The sequence below is a fragment of the Athene noctua genome, chromosome 3, assembly GCF_965140245.1.
Source record: "Athene noctua chromosome 3, bAthNoc1.hap1.1, whole genome shotgun sequence".
In the NCBI taxonomy this organism is placed as follows: Eukaryota; Metazoa; Chordata; class Aves; order Strigiformes; family Strigidae; genus Athene; species Athene noctua.
Window position 1 is genome coordinate 48,051,795 of NC_134039.1, and position 15,758 is coordinate 48,067,552.

At 40.7% G+C, this 15,758-nt stretch overlaps 1 protein-coding gene across 1 annotated transcript; it reads right to left on the minus strand.

Annotated features, from left to right (window-relative positions):
• Window positions 1-361: 361 nt before the first annotated feature.
• CCT2 (chaperonin containing TCP1 subunit 2) lies at window positions 362-14,500 on the minus strand. The gene is made up of 16 exons (XM_074902882.1): window positions 14,405-14,500; window positions 13,096-13,170; window positions 12,572-12,637; window positions 12,363-12,474; window positions 11,392-11,468; window positions 10,277-10,389; window positions 9,555-9,757; window positions 9,263-9,363; window positions 9,051-9,178; window positions 6,894-6,997; window positions 4,968-5,087; window positions 4,264-4,392; window positions 4,066-4,169; window positions 2,933-3,032; window positions 2,202-2,343; window positions 362-672 (listed from the first exon to the last, which is right to left on the minus strand). Exons 1-16 carry the CDS (start codon window positions 14,405-14,407, stop codon window positions 642-644), a joined length of 1,608 nt encoding a protein of 535 aa, XP_074758983.1. The 5' UTR covers window positions 14,408-14,500; the 3' UTR covers window positions 362-641.
• Window positions 14,501-15,758: the final 1,258 nt, after the last annotated feature.

The window sequence follows — 15,758 nt, forward strand, 5'->3', positions numbered from 1 at the left end:
TTAATAAGCTGTAAAACCCCTTAAGTTTTACTTTTGGACACTAAGGTTCCTCTTCATTTTTTTCTTCTCCTTTCATCAAACAATGAGCAATGCTCCAGAATCACTAGAAAAGGGTAACGTTTAACTTCAGAGACTATTTCTAGGATCTCACCTCAAAACCTATGCAGTCAGGACTGGAATAAAGCACTCACACCACATGCAACAGGTCAATCCCAACCAGCAAGCTAAAGGCTGGAGGTGATACCCTTCATGCTGCCTACAGGGCCAACCACCTGAAGCATCTGAGCACCAAGCAGCAGCACCGCAGCTCTTCTATGAAACTGCCCTTCTTGGTTCTACACAAAGGCAAAAACAACTTCAGTGAATTTGAATTTTTTTTATTTTTATTTCTTTGCATTTTAAGTGGAACCTGGAGAGGAACAGAAGGAATAAGGTTGTATAAAGCCCCAGTTTTACTCGAAATTCTTCCCCACAACACACAGAAACTGAATAAGTTAAAACCAACTGAAGGCAGTTATTTCATGCCATTGATGGAGATCTGCTCATCTCAAGCTTCTGTTCCATAACCTCACAAAAATTAGATCATTAAAAAAATTACTAGGTGAGATCTGGTCCACACATCCTTGGGTACTGCAGAAAATTTAACACGGGCGATGGTCTGGTACACGTTTTCTAGGGAGAAAAAGAAAAATCAGAAAATTCCTCCCCACGCTGATGTCCACCAGCCTCCCCACCCACCCTTATTTTTAGCTGATAATTCGTGTTCAGTGCTAGATCTCACAGCACAAAAGGCAGTATCATCTCAAACCTAATACACCAACTTCGACCATGGTAGAAAAACCCCAAAACCCTGTGTGTGGCTCACAAAACAGTGCAAGCTACCTAGTACAAGGCCCACATGGGATAACCTGCTTACAAGAGGCATTTCTTCACAAACTTTTTCACAAACATGTTTTATGTTCTGATCTGCTCGAGGGTAGGGAGGCTCTGCAGAGAGACCTGGACAGGCTGGAGCCATGGGCTGAGGCCAACTGGGGGAGTTTCACTAAGGCCAAATGCCGGGGGCTGCCCTTGGGCCACAACAACCCCCAGCAGCGCTACAGGCTTGGGCAGGAGTGGCTGGAGAGCTGCCAGTCAGAGAGGGACCTGGGGGTGTGATTGCCAGCCGGCTGAACAGGAGCCAGCAGTGTGCCCAGGGGGCCAAGAAGGCCAATGGCATCCTGGCTTGTGTCAGCAATAGCGTGGCCAGCAGGGACAGGGAAGGGATCTGACCCCTGTACTCGGCACTGGTGAGGCTGCACCTCGATTCCTGTGTTCAGTTTTGGGCCCCTCACTACAAAAAGGACATTGAATGACTCGAGCGTGTCCAGAGAAGGGCAACGGAGCTGGTGCAGGGTCTGGAGCACAGGTTGTACGCGGAGCGGCTGAGGGAACTGGGGGTGTTTAGTCTGGAGAAGAGGAGGCTGAGGGGAGACCTCATCGCCCTCTACAGCTCCCTGAAAGGAGGTTGCAGAGAGCTGGGGATGAGTCTCTTTAACCAAGTAACAAGTGATAGAAGAAGAGAAAATGGCCTCAAGTTGCACCAGGGAAAGTTTAGACTAAATGTCAGGAAGTATTTCTTTCCAGAAGGGGTTGTTAGGCGTTGGAATGGGCTGCCCAGGGAGGTGGTGGAGTCCCCATCCCTGGAGGTGTTTAAGAGTCGGGTCGATTCAGCACTTAAGGATATGCTGTAGTTGGGAACTGTCAATGCTAGGTGAACGGTTGGCCTAGATGATCTTCAAGGTCCTTTCCAACCTAGATGATTCTGTGTGATGTTTTAGCTGCAGACTCTACTTCAGAAGCAGATGGACATTTCACTACAATTCTTGCCAAAAAACTAAAAAAGTAACATGATCCCTTACATTTTGGTCAGCCGCTTTTGCAGATGTTTTAGCACTATATATGGCGTATGAGTAGCGGATGACCCAAGATTAGCTAGGTATTGCTCAGGCACAAATTAATTTAATCACAGTGATGGTTCTAAAGGTCTGTTCATACCGCTAATGCAAAAAAACATTCAACATGAATATTAGCATGTCAGATGTCAATCTTCATTTCAAATAAAATATTTTTAGAACAAGACTTTCCTGCACGGTTACTCTTCCACAGAAAGAGCTTACTCTGTACCACTGTAATTGAGCATGTAGATACTCAGATCGTACCTTGGTGCTGCTTTAATAATGTCATCTACACGAAGAATCATTTCTGCTGCTTCAGCTGCACTCAGCAAAACTTGTCTCTTGACTTGGAAACTTTCCGTTACTCCCAAGACTGCCATGTCTCCAATGATACCCTCTTTCATATCTGGAAGAAGAGACACATTAAGAGATTGTTTAGAGTTTTCTTAAGGACATTACAAGAAGCTGACAGTATGGTAACTTACCTGCTCAAATGAACCATATTAATAGTAAGTAAGTATTAAATACATTCTTTCACTTCAAGGCTCCTGATTTAAGCCTAACATGTTGCAATCACATACAAAAATTAATGATGAAAACTTTACACACCAGGAAGAGGAGACAAGATCCCAACAGGACTCTCAGCACTCAGGAGTTCTCTGCAACGTTTTTTTTTAAGGTTTTTTCCAGGGGCAGAGGGGCAGGAGGTGGTGTTTGGTTGTGTTGGGTTTTCTTTTTAAGCTTCGTATAACTAGACTCAATGTCAGTAAGGAAAGTGCTTTTAAAGGTGGAAGCCATCCCCTTCAAAAAAAAAAGCCTTTTCACTCTATTGCAAAAAGCCTGCTAGAATGATAAAGGAACCTAACACTGTATGCCTACATTCTATGCACCACAAAGAAAAATCAACATACTCGTTTCTTCCAGTGACAAACAGATGTGACCAAGTTTACTAAACCTCACTGCTGTCCCAGTAACAGTAGTATCAAGCCCCTTACCAAGTCCATAAGTAGTCTTCCCTTCGCTGTGAGCAGCTCTGAGCTGAGCAACCAAATCTGCGCTGTCATAGCCAGCATTATCAGCTATTATTGTTGGGATCTAAGAGGATAAACACAGATTGTTTTTAATTGATGCAGGGATTGATCCCTAGCAAACATGAAACATACTTCCATATTACTCGTTTACTATTCAGTTTCAAGAAGAGGAAGTTTCAAGAACATGGCAGATGATCTGTTACAGTGATCAGAACATAGGGAAAAAGAAAAAATGAAACCACCTTTCTAAAGATTTTAAGACCCAGTTAAAAGATTAGCTGAGAATACAGAAGTGTGTTAGCAGATTTATCAGTTCATTTTACATGGACAGAAGAAAATTTGTCTCTTTCTTATCATTTCAGATTACAACTGGAGAAATGGTTTCATTTTAAGAACATGAACTGGCTGATAAGCATTAACTAACAGATCATTTTGTTCACTGTAAGTGACAGTGGTGCAAACTGCACATGCTGACTAAAGAGGTCATGCCAAGTCCTACTATGGTCTTTAATTTAATTTTCTTGGGAGAAAATTTTCCTATGGTCTTTAATTTCTTAAGAAATGTTTTCCCTAATGACAGGAAGGCAATTTTTTTCAAATTGACAGTCTGTTAGCACAGTAATATTATACAAGCATTTCTTGTGATACTTTTTTTTCCTACTAAGATACAACCTCCAATACAAATCTAGCAACTTCTTGATAGTATTAGAGCACGAATACAATCAAATAGCACTAGAGTATCAATAGACCAGCAGGGTTGCTCTTTTCTACATCAGTTGTCAACTGAGTAAGCAGAGATTTTTACGTGCTATTTCTGCTGCACTTTTTACCTGGCATGTAAGAGGAGCAAGAACTAATTAGAAGAGGGCCAGCATACGAACGTCCAGAATTCTGTAGCACACAGAATTAAAACACCAATACCTTTTTTCTACGACAGAAAGCAACAACTATTTCCCCTTTGTTCATCCTGTGTGGCAAAATTTCACTTTAATTTTAGAAAACCAAAACTTTGAAAGAGAACCAACTAACTGATGTCAGAAATTAGTGAACAGTGAAACTATGTATATTAATCCAGCAATCTGAATAAACAAACTTACCATTCGTAAAGCCTTAGCGAAGGATTCCATTGCAACAGACTCTTTGCCAGGTGTTCGGATGGCAAGTTCTGCGACAGCATTAGCCATCAGCATCTCTGAACAACCTATTAATTGAAGACACACAGATATTTTGTATCTGACTTGAACAGTAATACAAAATGTGTATCACGTAAAAAGCACAGAGAATCTCATATTCACCTCCACCATACACGGTTCTCGTGTCCTTCACCGTCTGGGCAAGAACACAGAGAGCATCATGCAAAGACCTCTCAGCTTCATCTAGAATCTGCTGTGTTGCTCCACGCAAAACTATGGTGCAAGCTTCACCTAAGAAGTGTAAATGTGAAAAGATTAAAAAAAATAAACCAAAGACACAAAAAGAGGCTACTGCAATGCATTTGTAATGGTTTTGCTATCACTGCAGCCAAGTTCTACATAGATCAATTTTGGGGGAAAAAGAAAGCATGATGACATTTCATAGGTAGAATGACATGATATACACTATACTATTATCAATTAACTGTTCCATACCACCTTATTTAATTTAATAGAAAATTAATATTATCTCAGAACAACCCCTTGGAAACTTATGGTATTGGCATTTACTAGAACAAGCTCTTAAGTTCTTGAACTATGGTATGTTGCTACTTTTCTTGTCAATTTAATCTCCCAAAGCAGAATTTTTGGTTCACATCCTTACAAATGTTTATTTATGTAATACTAAACATATGCAATTTCTACCATGAAAATACACCTTCACAGGATTTTTACTGAACAGCAAAGGTTTAATAAAAATGGTTACATGGATCATTACAGAATTCCTATGCCATCCTGGTAATGAATAGCATTGGCAGAGGGTTAACACAAACATTACAATATGCCATTAGTGGTAAAACACTTACCCATCGCCACTCCAGAGAAATGAATGAGTTTATCTTCTCCAATCATGACTTCTTCAATAAGCTTGCAGCTTCCTAGCTTTACTAGCTCAGGGTGATCAAAGGTTGATGCAATTTCACCACCTACAAATGTAAGATCATACAAAAGTCAAAGAACTCACAATGAAAGCATCCATTCAGGCAAGGTGTAACCAAGATGGGGGGGTGGGGGTGGTGTTGAAACTGTAAAAAGTCATCTCATAATTGCCCCAAAATAAACTTAAACTAACAATATTAATAACCAATATTTTTTTAATGGCAGTATATGGCACCACAAACCTTCCACTGATATTGACAAGTCCTTAAAACACCATTATTTTCTTCCACATCACAAGAACTACAATAGATGTAATGCTTCTGAATTCTGTCTGTATAAGAGACTAAATATCTCTGTCAGTATTAAAACATCAATCTGTTTAAACTTTTAATAGTATTTACTGATGAAGTATTCATAAAATACTAAATCAAGTTTGTTGTGTTTTTAAAATCGAGCTTGTGCTAGTATTAATATTGCCTGCCTGATGACAGCTGAGAACCACTGGCAACCACTCTCTTGAATCATGAGTCTTGTGCCACGTCATAGCAGCAATATTGCACACTATTTGTAAACTCGCATATCAAACAAAACAGATATTATGAAGACCAAAATGTCTCTGAATGGAATATTGTTCTAGTACTTTGCTTTTCCAATTAAAAAAAAAAAAGTACATATATTCACTCCCAGTGTGTGCTCAATATTTCACATTATGTTGCAGCACTGCTGCAGTTGTAGCAGTACAACGAAAGATTTGTAGTACAGTTTGTGCTTACTAAAAGATTGTCTATTTTTTTTAGCTTTACTATTTGATCCAGTGTGGTTTGGTATGGTCCACTTGCTCGGCCTACAAGATTTCCTTTGAATTTGTTCCAGAACACAGGTAATGTTCCTCTCAGTTAAGCGTTTGCCTACGTCAATGTGCCTAGAGACAGTTATACACAATTACTACTTCAGTTTTGCTAAGCTAAAGAAGTCAGTATCTTTTCCTTTCTCCCTGTAAAGCAAGTTCTCCATTCTTCTAGTCACGTTCACAATCAACTTTTTTTTATGATGTTCCAGTTAATGGTCTCTAGCTTCAGCAAGGAGAATCATCTGTAGCATTCCAGATGTTTCATGTTCATTAGTTACTAGAGCCACATTTACACTGACCACTAGTAAAAATATCCAGGTTGTTTGGGTTATTTGAGATACACCTCAGGTTGATGACTCAGGCCCACATTTTTAACAAAGGGTGACACTCTAGTCTTCTCTATTATTACAATCAAACAACAGCCATTTATAACAAGATTGTATTAACTTGTGGATTCACCATCTTATTCTTTCTATAAGTTTCATCTTTTCCCTAGAAAACAAACATTTCAAAAGTTTATCAAGAAAGGACTTAACTGAAAATATTTGCAAAATATGAAAGAAAATCACTAACTGGCACTAACTTGCTAAATTATATTCCACAGTTAGTATTATCATCCTTTATTCACAGTTAATCAAGAAAAAAAAGTATGTTTAAATCATTATGCAGGGAGGATTCAGAATCAAACCAGACATTTTACATGTGAAGTGTAACATACTGAAGGTAAGAACTGAGTTACTTGCTTCTGAACAAATACTGACAGTTATATAACAGTTGACAAACCAACAAAGTAATTTCAAAGTTTGTAATGGCTAATTTCATAGCATCCTCCACATACATTTGTATTTCAAGTACTGTAAAGTAAAGCTTATTTGGGGTACTTTTCACACTGACACATTTGCTTAATAGTAAAATGTACAAACCAGGTGATCGAGCATTAACATTTACTGAAGATCAAATAATGTGACTGTCCCAGCTTCATACAACAAGGTACTCTACACACCTGTAACAAGAGCCAGACGTTCCACACCTGCGAAGTCTGCATGTTCAATAGCCATGACACCAGCAGCTCCAAAGAGCTGTTCAGGGTAGTTGTAGATCAACTGTCTACAATTAAAACACAGGCACATCTTCCCATTACACACAGAACAAACCTTCTAAAATACCAAAGAACACTCGATTCTCAGTAGCATGGACATGTGACGAGATTTCCGAAAGCTACAAAAGCAGTCAATATGCGAGGCACCTGCCACATATGGAACACTACACCACACAGAAGCAAATGCAGCAACAGGAAAACATACAACGCCAAAACAAAAATAAAAATACAAACTATTATAGCTCTTTGAAATGCCTTCCCCTGAAGATATACTATCAGTGCACAGGTACCTATACGCTTTACATTTTAAAACCTTTGATCCAAAGTGCCTGCTAGGCACTTACTGCCTACTCTGGAACATGTGAAGTAACATCTTTAATTCCTTCACCAATACAAAATCCAAACAGTAGACAGCTCTATGGAAACAATAAATGGCCAGTCTTGTAACATATACAAATAGCAGACCACCACAGAGAGCATGTGCTCCCTCATTAATACATATCCCGCTCTCTCTAGAACGAACAAGTCATCTGAAGCCAAATGTCAGTGACCATTCAGGAGTGCTATGGCAGATTATTTTTCCCTTTCAAATTAGAGATTGAGTGTTGTAAAGATTCAGCAGGAGCTAGGAGATGCCTTCTCTGTCAACACAGATGTTTCTAACCCGTTTTCAAAGAGACAACTGGCGTTGCTGGGTTATGTGCAGAGAAGATTCTTCCTACTGTGGATCCATACAGCCTTGGCCTTTGCCAGGCATCTCCTCAGCGGTATTTAACTGGCTAGTATTTACAGTATCAGATGTGAAGGGGATCTACAGTATGCCTATAAGCAGAAATCAATTTTATTAGGGAATAAATCTGAAAGACTCAACCTAATCACCATACCACTAGCTTGGCTACAGTGACTGACTGCTACCTGAGCTTCCTTAGGGCAGCTACCTGTGCTACAAGCATACGGGATACCAGCGATGGAGGCAAGGGATTTTTTTTGCATGCTTCAAAGGATTCTTCCATCTATTTGCCAACAGGACTCCTGACTCTAGGACTCTATATTTGTAGCATGTCCACTGGACAGAGTTCTCATTTTGCCTACACTAGAATGTAGCTCATGTGAAACACGACCCAGATGGCAGGACTGGGACATTCATCAGTCTGTCAGTGGTTTTTAGAGATGTTTTAACACAAACTTTCAAGGTGAGTTGTAAGATGCACTATGTCCCGAAAGAGTAGACCTTTGCTGCTGAGGAAAACAGTGCTATTCTTACAACTCCTATCCTCTAGTGTAGTACTAGCTCATCAGCTTCCTAGTAGACTATGTCATGTGCTGAACCACCAGATGTCAAGCTGCTCACACATGTGGCAGTTTAATTCTCAAATGAGAATGAAAGGCAGAAGCATTTTTCATCATTAAAAGTCTGAATGCTTTTTTTGCACTGTGACAGTTCAAGAGAGAAGTGCACCACTAACAAAAATAAGTAACTTAGATTGTGACATCTCTTAAATGAAAATGGTTATCTTCCATACTTTCAAAGATGTGCATAAAAGACTCATGACAAGGAGCACAGAGGCCTTTCAAACACTCGAATCCAGAGCAATACTCCAGCACCAGTATTTTAATGCAGAAAAAACCACAGTTGGTTCAATCTGAACTAAATGCATTCAGCAGCACAGACTCTTTCAGCACCAATTTCTGCCAAAAAAGAAAGGCCCAAAGGGGGGCATATGGATATGGACAATGCTGCTGGTACTCATACCTAAATAAATCTTTTAGTATAAAACCATAGCGACACTGCTTCAACTGGACTGAAACACAGATCCCTGATTAAGCAACATCACTTCTTCCTCTTTAAAATAAAATACCCAAACAGGTGGGACGGGGACATGATGCACAAGGGGAAGCACAGAATAAAACACTGACCTCACTGAAGTCAATAAATTAAGCATTAGGTAGGATCATCTAATTTTAAAGATAAAGAGCATAAATAATGTTCTTCACACTCACAGTATTAACACCTTTCTAAGCACATTATAAACTCTACCACTTTTCCCAGAAAATACATACCTGTTAATAAAACAGTTTATTCCATGCTTAAGAATACGCTCTACTTTCTCCTTCATTTTTTCTTTTTCTGCCTGTTCTATTTCTGCTACCTTTGCTGTAGAGTCCACTCTAACGCGAGAGCCAAAAATCTAAACCAAAGAAAACAGAGTTCAGCCTAAGAAGGAATCCCCTTTACAAAACCATCATTTCAAAAGAGTAGGTCTGTCACATACCTTAATCTTGTCTGTATCCATACCAGTATTTGCAATAAGAATCTTTGCATTTTCAATTCTTTTTGGCTGATTTACACCAATCTTCTTGTCAAGTAAAAAGCCTGTAGTAACAGAAAGGTCCTGTAAGACTTCATATCGAAAAAGGAGAACAATACATTTACAAAAAACCCTCATATTTATTATTCAATTTAATAATAATATAGCAATGTTTCCTAGGACACATTTGTAGAGATGTGTGACCTTTAACAGCTTCATTTCTCAAGCACATTACAGCCAACATACAAAGACTTACCTTCATCTAAGTAGGAATCAGCCAGACTTCCACCAAGTTTCTTAATGACATGGATAGCCTCCAAATTACCAGAACCTTTCAACCTGAGAACAGCTTCTACAGCTAGTTTGACAAAGTGATCTTTATGATGAGTGAGTAATTTTGATGAAAGAGTAGTTCCCGCAATGTTCATCAAGTCTTCACGGAACTTCACTTCATCATCACTAAAATACAAGTCAGTACAGTTAAAGTGGAAAGTCTGAAAGCCTTAACTATCATTAACCTATCACTGTGAGTCTCTTCCTGCTTCTTCTAGCCTGTATCTGTGTGTACCATATTCCATTTTGAGGGATGATGCACAGGATCAATCCCCCCAGTGTTCCAAAATACAGCCTTCTTTCTGAAGTACAAGTTCAATTAGGAGAACCACTGCATTCAGCTTTAGAAAGCCTGTGTTCTCAAAGTGCTGCATAAAGCAAATAGTCACATTTAAAATCAGGGTATAAAATCTAAAATAACAGCTCAGATTTTTGTTCTAGGGAGCAATTATTGATCCTATTTTGTTTCTGCACAGTGTAAGTGATTTTAAATTTCTTAAAGCTTCTCTAGTTCATCTAAAGAAAAAGAAGTCTTTGCCTTTACACTACTTAGAGATCAAAGAATTTCCCAATGGTATAGAATTCTCACTAATGTTTTAATCTTGACTGGTTTATAAAGAGTTACTGCAAATGTACGTTACTAACCCATGATCCACAGCTGCTTTCAAAAGTGCCTCTCTCGAAGCTTTCGTGGCTGCTCTCCAGCCTGCAATGATGGTCTGAGGATGAATCTTCTTTGAAATCAGTAATTCTGCCTCCTATTTAAATGAAATTAATGATTAGTTTTTTCCCCCAAGGTACATTTACACTAACTAGGAAAGATACTTCAAGTAATCAGAAAATTCCAAACAGCAGTAAAAACCAGAGAGCTATAACAATGAAATTAAAAGTCACCCTACTGGCAGCTTTTTTTCCACTCTAGGCAAATATTATTTGCCCTTGAAATACGGTCAATAAATTTTCATTTTAAAAAAACTTTTTTTTTTTTTAATTCCTTACTCTTAATATAAGTAGCAACCAGACATATAGTTCAAAATAGCAGTCTTCATGTTTGAGATCTTTCCTGTTCACTTACAGCTGCAATTTTAGTGTAGTTGGGGAAAAAAAAAAAAAAGAAAATAACATCTCCAAACTCCCTTTTTGCAAGGAACTTGGCAATCTGATGGATCATTTCTCAGATGTTCCTGATTACAGTTGCTGGATCTGAGATGATTAGATTCACTGGCACAGCTCTACTAACAGACTTCTTCACTTACGAAGGCTCTTTCACAGTAATTTCAGATTCAGAGCTTGGCAGTGTAAACTCTGCATGCAAAGTTTAAGGGAACAGTATGAATTCAGGTCCTGTTAAATTTTGTTCTTGTGTGCACATGTTTTGGGTTTTCTCCTCATTGAAGTTATGAAAAGAATTTCAGAGGACTGAACTTCACAACTAAGCAGTGCTGCATGCTGCCCAGTGCAACATCCAGGAAGTGACCTGTGACAGAGTGATACTTCTCTGTTTCACTTGCACAGTGAAGGAAAATAATTTTTAAAAATGTACCAAATTAAAATACTTGTGAATTTATAAATAAGAAAATAAGGAATATAGCTTAAAAAAAAAATATATTGATGACAATACCTGAAGGTTGTTTTTTCCCCTCTAAATTTTAATAGCAATGGAGCAAAGCATCCCTATATTTCTGGTAACACATTCTTTAGTGATATCACAGGAGTACATTGCCAAATAAAAACACATCTGAAAAACTGTAATACATCACCCTCAGTAATTCAGCTGCCAACACTGTGACAGATGTAGTACCATCACCAACTTCATCATCTTGAACCTTTGACATATCTAAAGAAAGAAGCCACTGCATTAATGTCTGGATTCAAAATACCATGCTCACCAGTACCAGCTTTACATATAAGTATTTTTATTTCCCATTAGTTTGGACAACAAAATGTATCTTACTCCTTTCAACAGTTTAAAGAGGTCACACTAAGTCACAGAAAAACTTGAAGGATGATGAATTTGATTTTAATCTCAAATTCCTGTTCTTCATTTGCAACCTGGACACCAGTTCCAGTCTGGTGATAGTCAAGAGTACTCTCTCCTCATTCCTAAAGATGGTCATCAAAAGGAAGTAGGGCCAGAGGGAAGCTCTAAGCTATACACACAGGACCACAGAATACAATAACGAAGTATGCTCCACGAGCTGTTGGTAAACAAGGACTCAGCAAACACAAAATCTTCAAGGAACCTGACACCAAATTGTTCAGGGTCCTGCTTGTCACTAGAACTGGACCACCAGCACACTAACACTCTTGATCACAGAGGTAAACTATCTAGAGTGCAATGTTAATTGAGTGATAAAAAGAAATTTAAATCGGGGAGAACCAGAGAGAACTTCTGTACTCCAGAAGATTTCCATTCCTGGGGGAAAAAAAAAAAAAAAGAGGGGTACATACCTGACTTTTGTCCCTTTTGACTCCTGGGACAAACCAGGGTTGAGGGAAAATGAGGAGATACCAGAATAGTTTTGCAAGAGCAGCATGTACCTCAATTTTACTTTTGCAGAGTTCCACAACTCCTGCAACACCCTGGCCTCCTTACTTCAGGAATTCTGCTCCCCCTCCCTTCAATTTTTCACATTATTTGAAGGTTACTTTTCTAATAACAAAAACTATACAATAAAGTTACAGATGAAGAAAAGACAAGTACTCTAATGACAGGCTGCTAAAAACTCACCAACCAAGACCTTGGCAGCTGGGTTGTCAACTCCAATAGCTTTCAGGATGGTTGCACCATCATTGGTAACTGTTACTGTGCTATCTCTTCCAGTACTCAAAAGAATCTTATCCTACAAGAGACAAGATTTAGAATACTGTTTGAAACATACTGTAGCTATTAAAGCTAAATTACCAGGTATGACTACTGAAAACTTGCAGCTGTCTTACCATGCCTTTAGGCCCCAGAGTGCTCTTGACCAGATCACCGATAGCAATAGCACCAACAAAGGAGGACTGAAATGAAAGCAAATACACCTTAGAAAAGGAATTATTTCTACTTTAATACAAGAAGTAGATGCTAGCCTGTAACTTCCAAGGGGACATCTTAACCCAACCCTTCCACAGACACAGCAGAGACTAGGTCCAAGTTTCTTAACTGCTACATTTTGATAACCAGATCAAATATACTTAATTCTCACAGAACCTATAAAAGCCTGTCTCAGAGCCAAAAGAAATGCCTTCCAATGAACATCAATCTTCTGAGCTAAGGTACTTAGCTTCTGAACACTTATGAGAAGTTTCTCTAACGGTTAGCATAAACAACACTCCTCCTACCTTCTGTTCACAGACATGCAACAAGAAAAAAAACCCCAGTGAGACAGATGAAGTTTCACAACACCATAAACTGAAAGTACACTTAAAGACAGTTTAATTACCTCAAGTGTAACAGTTTCTTAGGGAATTAAACTTACCAACCGAGCTGTTTCTGCCTTTTCTTCATCTGCACCTGCCTTGAAAATGTTCACAGGAGCAAGGGAAATGGATGCCTAAAACAGAGTTAACATAAGACTATTCCTTTAGCTTTAATAAAACAATGCATTTTAAAAACAAATTCCTGACACTAACAATGTAAAGTGTTTTTATATTATCAAAATTATTGATTTGTACACCCATTCAAGATAAATTCTTAAGAAAGAGTCAAGGTGAATTTATCTTGCAATCTCTTCACATGAGACTCCTACAGACTGCATACCATATTCTCTGATAAGATCTGAGCTGTAAGGCTGTTACCAGCACCTTACTTCATGGCAAGGTCTGTGCTGCTGTTTTGCACGACTAATCATCAGATCCAGACAACCCACATATAGGTACAACCAACAGAACCTAAAAAAAAAAAAATCTACTTACTGAGCACACTAGGGCTTTAATATTTTGGTGTCTACGTTGAAGCATTTTTTTTTCCTTTTTTTTATTTCCATGCAAATTCATTCCATCAGTAATGAATACATGCCATTAAAAACATACCTTTAAAGAACTCAAGAACTTGAATGTACTAGGATCAAATCCCAAAAGAACACATACATCAACCTTCTTCAGAAAGTTCCGTGACCTTTCACTGCGTGATAAGCACACAATTTTTCTACCAGTTTCGTGTCCATCCCATCATCGCTTTGACAAGGAAAATCCAACGGGTGCGGCATGAGTCGCCACACAGCGCCAGGGCCGCTCTGCGTAGGTCAAGGGCCGCCTCTCACGCTCGGGGACTCGGCGCTGCCTCTCCGCGCCTCCGTAGGAGTCGACGGGAGGGAAGCAGCGGCCTCCCTCCCGCCGACACCATGTCAGCCACGCTGCGGGCGCCCGGCACGGGCGGGCCCGGACATTCTCTCCTGCGGCGGGGGAGGAGGGCCAGCAGACACTCCCGCGGGGCCGGGAACTGCCCAGGGCCTCCCCGTTGCAGGCCCGGCCCAGCCCGGCCGCGCCTTGACAGACCCTCCTCACGCACGTTCTAGAACCTTCCAGACCCAAGACGCCGCCGCTGCCTCCACCTCCTCCTCCGCCCCCCGCCGCCCGCCGGGCAGGGAGTGAGGCCGCCGCCGCCCCCACGCGAGCGCCGCAACAGCCGCTGGACAAAGCGTGGGGGAGGGACGCGACCCGCCGGGCCTTCCCACGCGTCTCTACGGGGAGCGCGGCCGCCGGCCCGGCCCGGCCCGGCCCTGCCAGGCCCTGCCCTGCCGCCTCCCACTCTTGCCCCGGGCGGAAGCGCCGCCGGCCGCCGCTCACCATGGTGCCGGTGCCGCCGCCGGGACCCGCCAACCGCCGCCTCCACCAGAGCACCAGCGCGCAGCCCCACGAGCTCCGGGCGGAAGTGGCGTCAGAGGAGCCCTCTCTTCCGGCGGCGCGCGGCACTCTGGGAGCCGCAGGCCGTCCCCTGAGGGCCCGCGGCGCGGCCCGCGCTCTCCTGGTGCACCAACCCGCTGGGTTATTTAATGAGTTACGTGACTCGCAGACCTGTTGCCTCTTCCCGTGTAACGGCGGCCATTGTACGGCAGCACCGGACCTGGGTTTGCCTGGCAGTGCGCCGCAGCCTGCTAACCTTCCTATGAAGAGCTGCCATCTAGGTGCTTACTTTACACTGTATTTCTATACAAAGTTATGTCAGCCTCAGCGAATGAGCTTGCAGCTGCCCCAGTTTAATTGCATCGTATTCCTGGAAGTCAGTTCTCAAACCGGTCAAAACCTTTTTAAATTACCACTCCTGACCTCCAGTGCGCTTGCGAGACCATCCCAGCTACCTGTTATTACATCATCCACATCGCCAATTAAAAGCAGTGATCGCCAATTAAAAGCAGTGAACAGGAGATACCCCAGCACAATCCCACTCAACACATGCTTCATTTCCATATTAAAAAATCGGTAACTATTCTCTTGGCAGCTTTGCAGATGCATGAGACCACATCCAAGCCTTGTTCTGTCACAACTTTTCCTCCACACAAAATGCCTGATAGCTACCCAGCCATAAAAAAAAAAAAAAAAAAAAAAAAGTGGATTGGTTTCTAAGACTTGTTCCTCCAGAATTAATTCCAGCTGGTATTCTTAGTGCTGCCAGATAAAAATCTCTGGGGATATATGCAAAGCTGTTTGTTCTATTTTCAAACTGGTCAAAACCAGGTATCTATCCCAAGGGAGAAGGCAAAAAATAACATGACCAGAACCCTGCCAACTTTCACATCTATCTCTGGTTTCAAGTATGTCAATACCTGGTTAGTGTATTTCTCAAGTTCTTTGGGCTTTTCGCTTTGTTTTCCAAGTCTTAGAGATGTTTTTCCCTCTAACCTTGTTCTGAAAACTAGAATACTAAAAACTTTTACATCTTCAGTTTTCCTCATAGTTACATAGAAAAGTATCTTAAGTTTTGGCTAGGGCTAATAACCCAGCTAAAACAATGTTAACTGTTTTTATCTCAGAATTAAAAGTGTTGTCACATTCGATGCCGCTGTGGTGTGAGCTGGGGGGAAAAAAATGCTTAAAATGCCTGAGACACTCAGCAAGTTACAGCCTTTGGAAGATCAAATGCTCATAGGTAATTCTTCTATGAACTACTACATGGAATTTGTAAGTTTGGCTTAAGGGGCTT

Bases quoted from the DNA above. Each gene is read 5' to 3' on its own strand.
- CCT2 (XM_074902882.1), bottom strand. The intron at 10,390-11,391 runs GTGATGTATTAC...TCATTTAAATAG, and splicing joins TGGCAGCTGAATTACTGAGG to GAGGCAGAATTACTGATTTC. The intron at 673-2,201 runs GTACGATCTGAG...TTTTCTCCCTAG, and splicing joins ATTATTAAAGCAGCACCAAG to AAAACGTGTACCAGACCATC.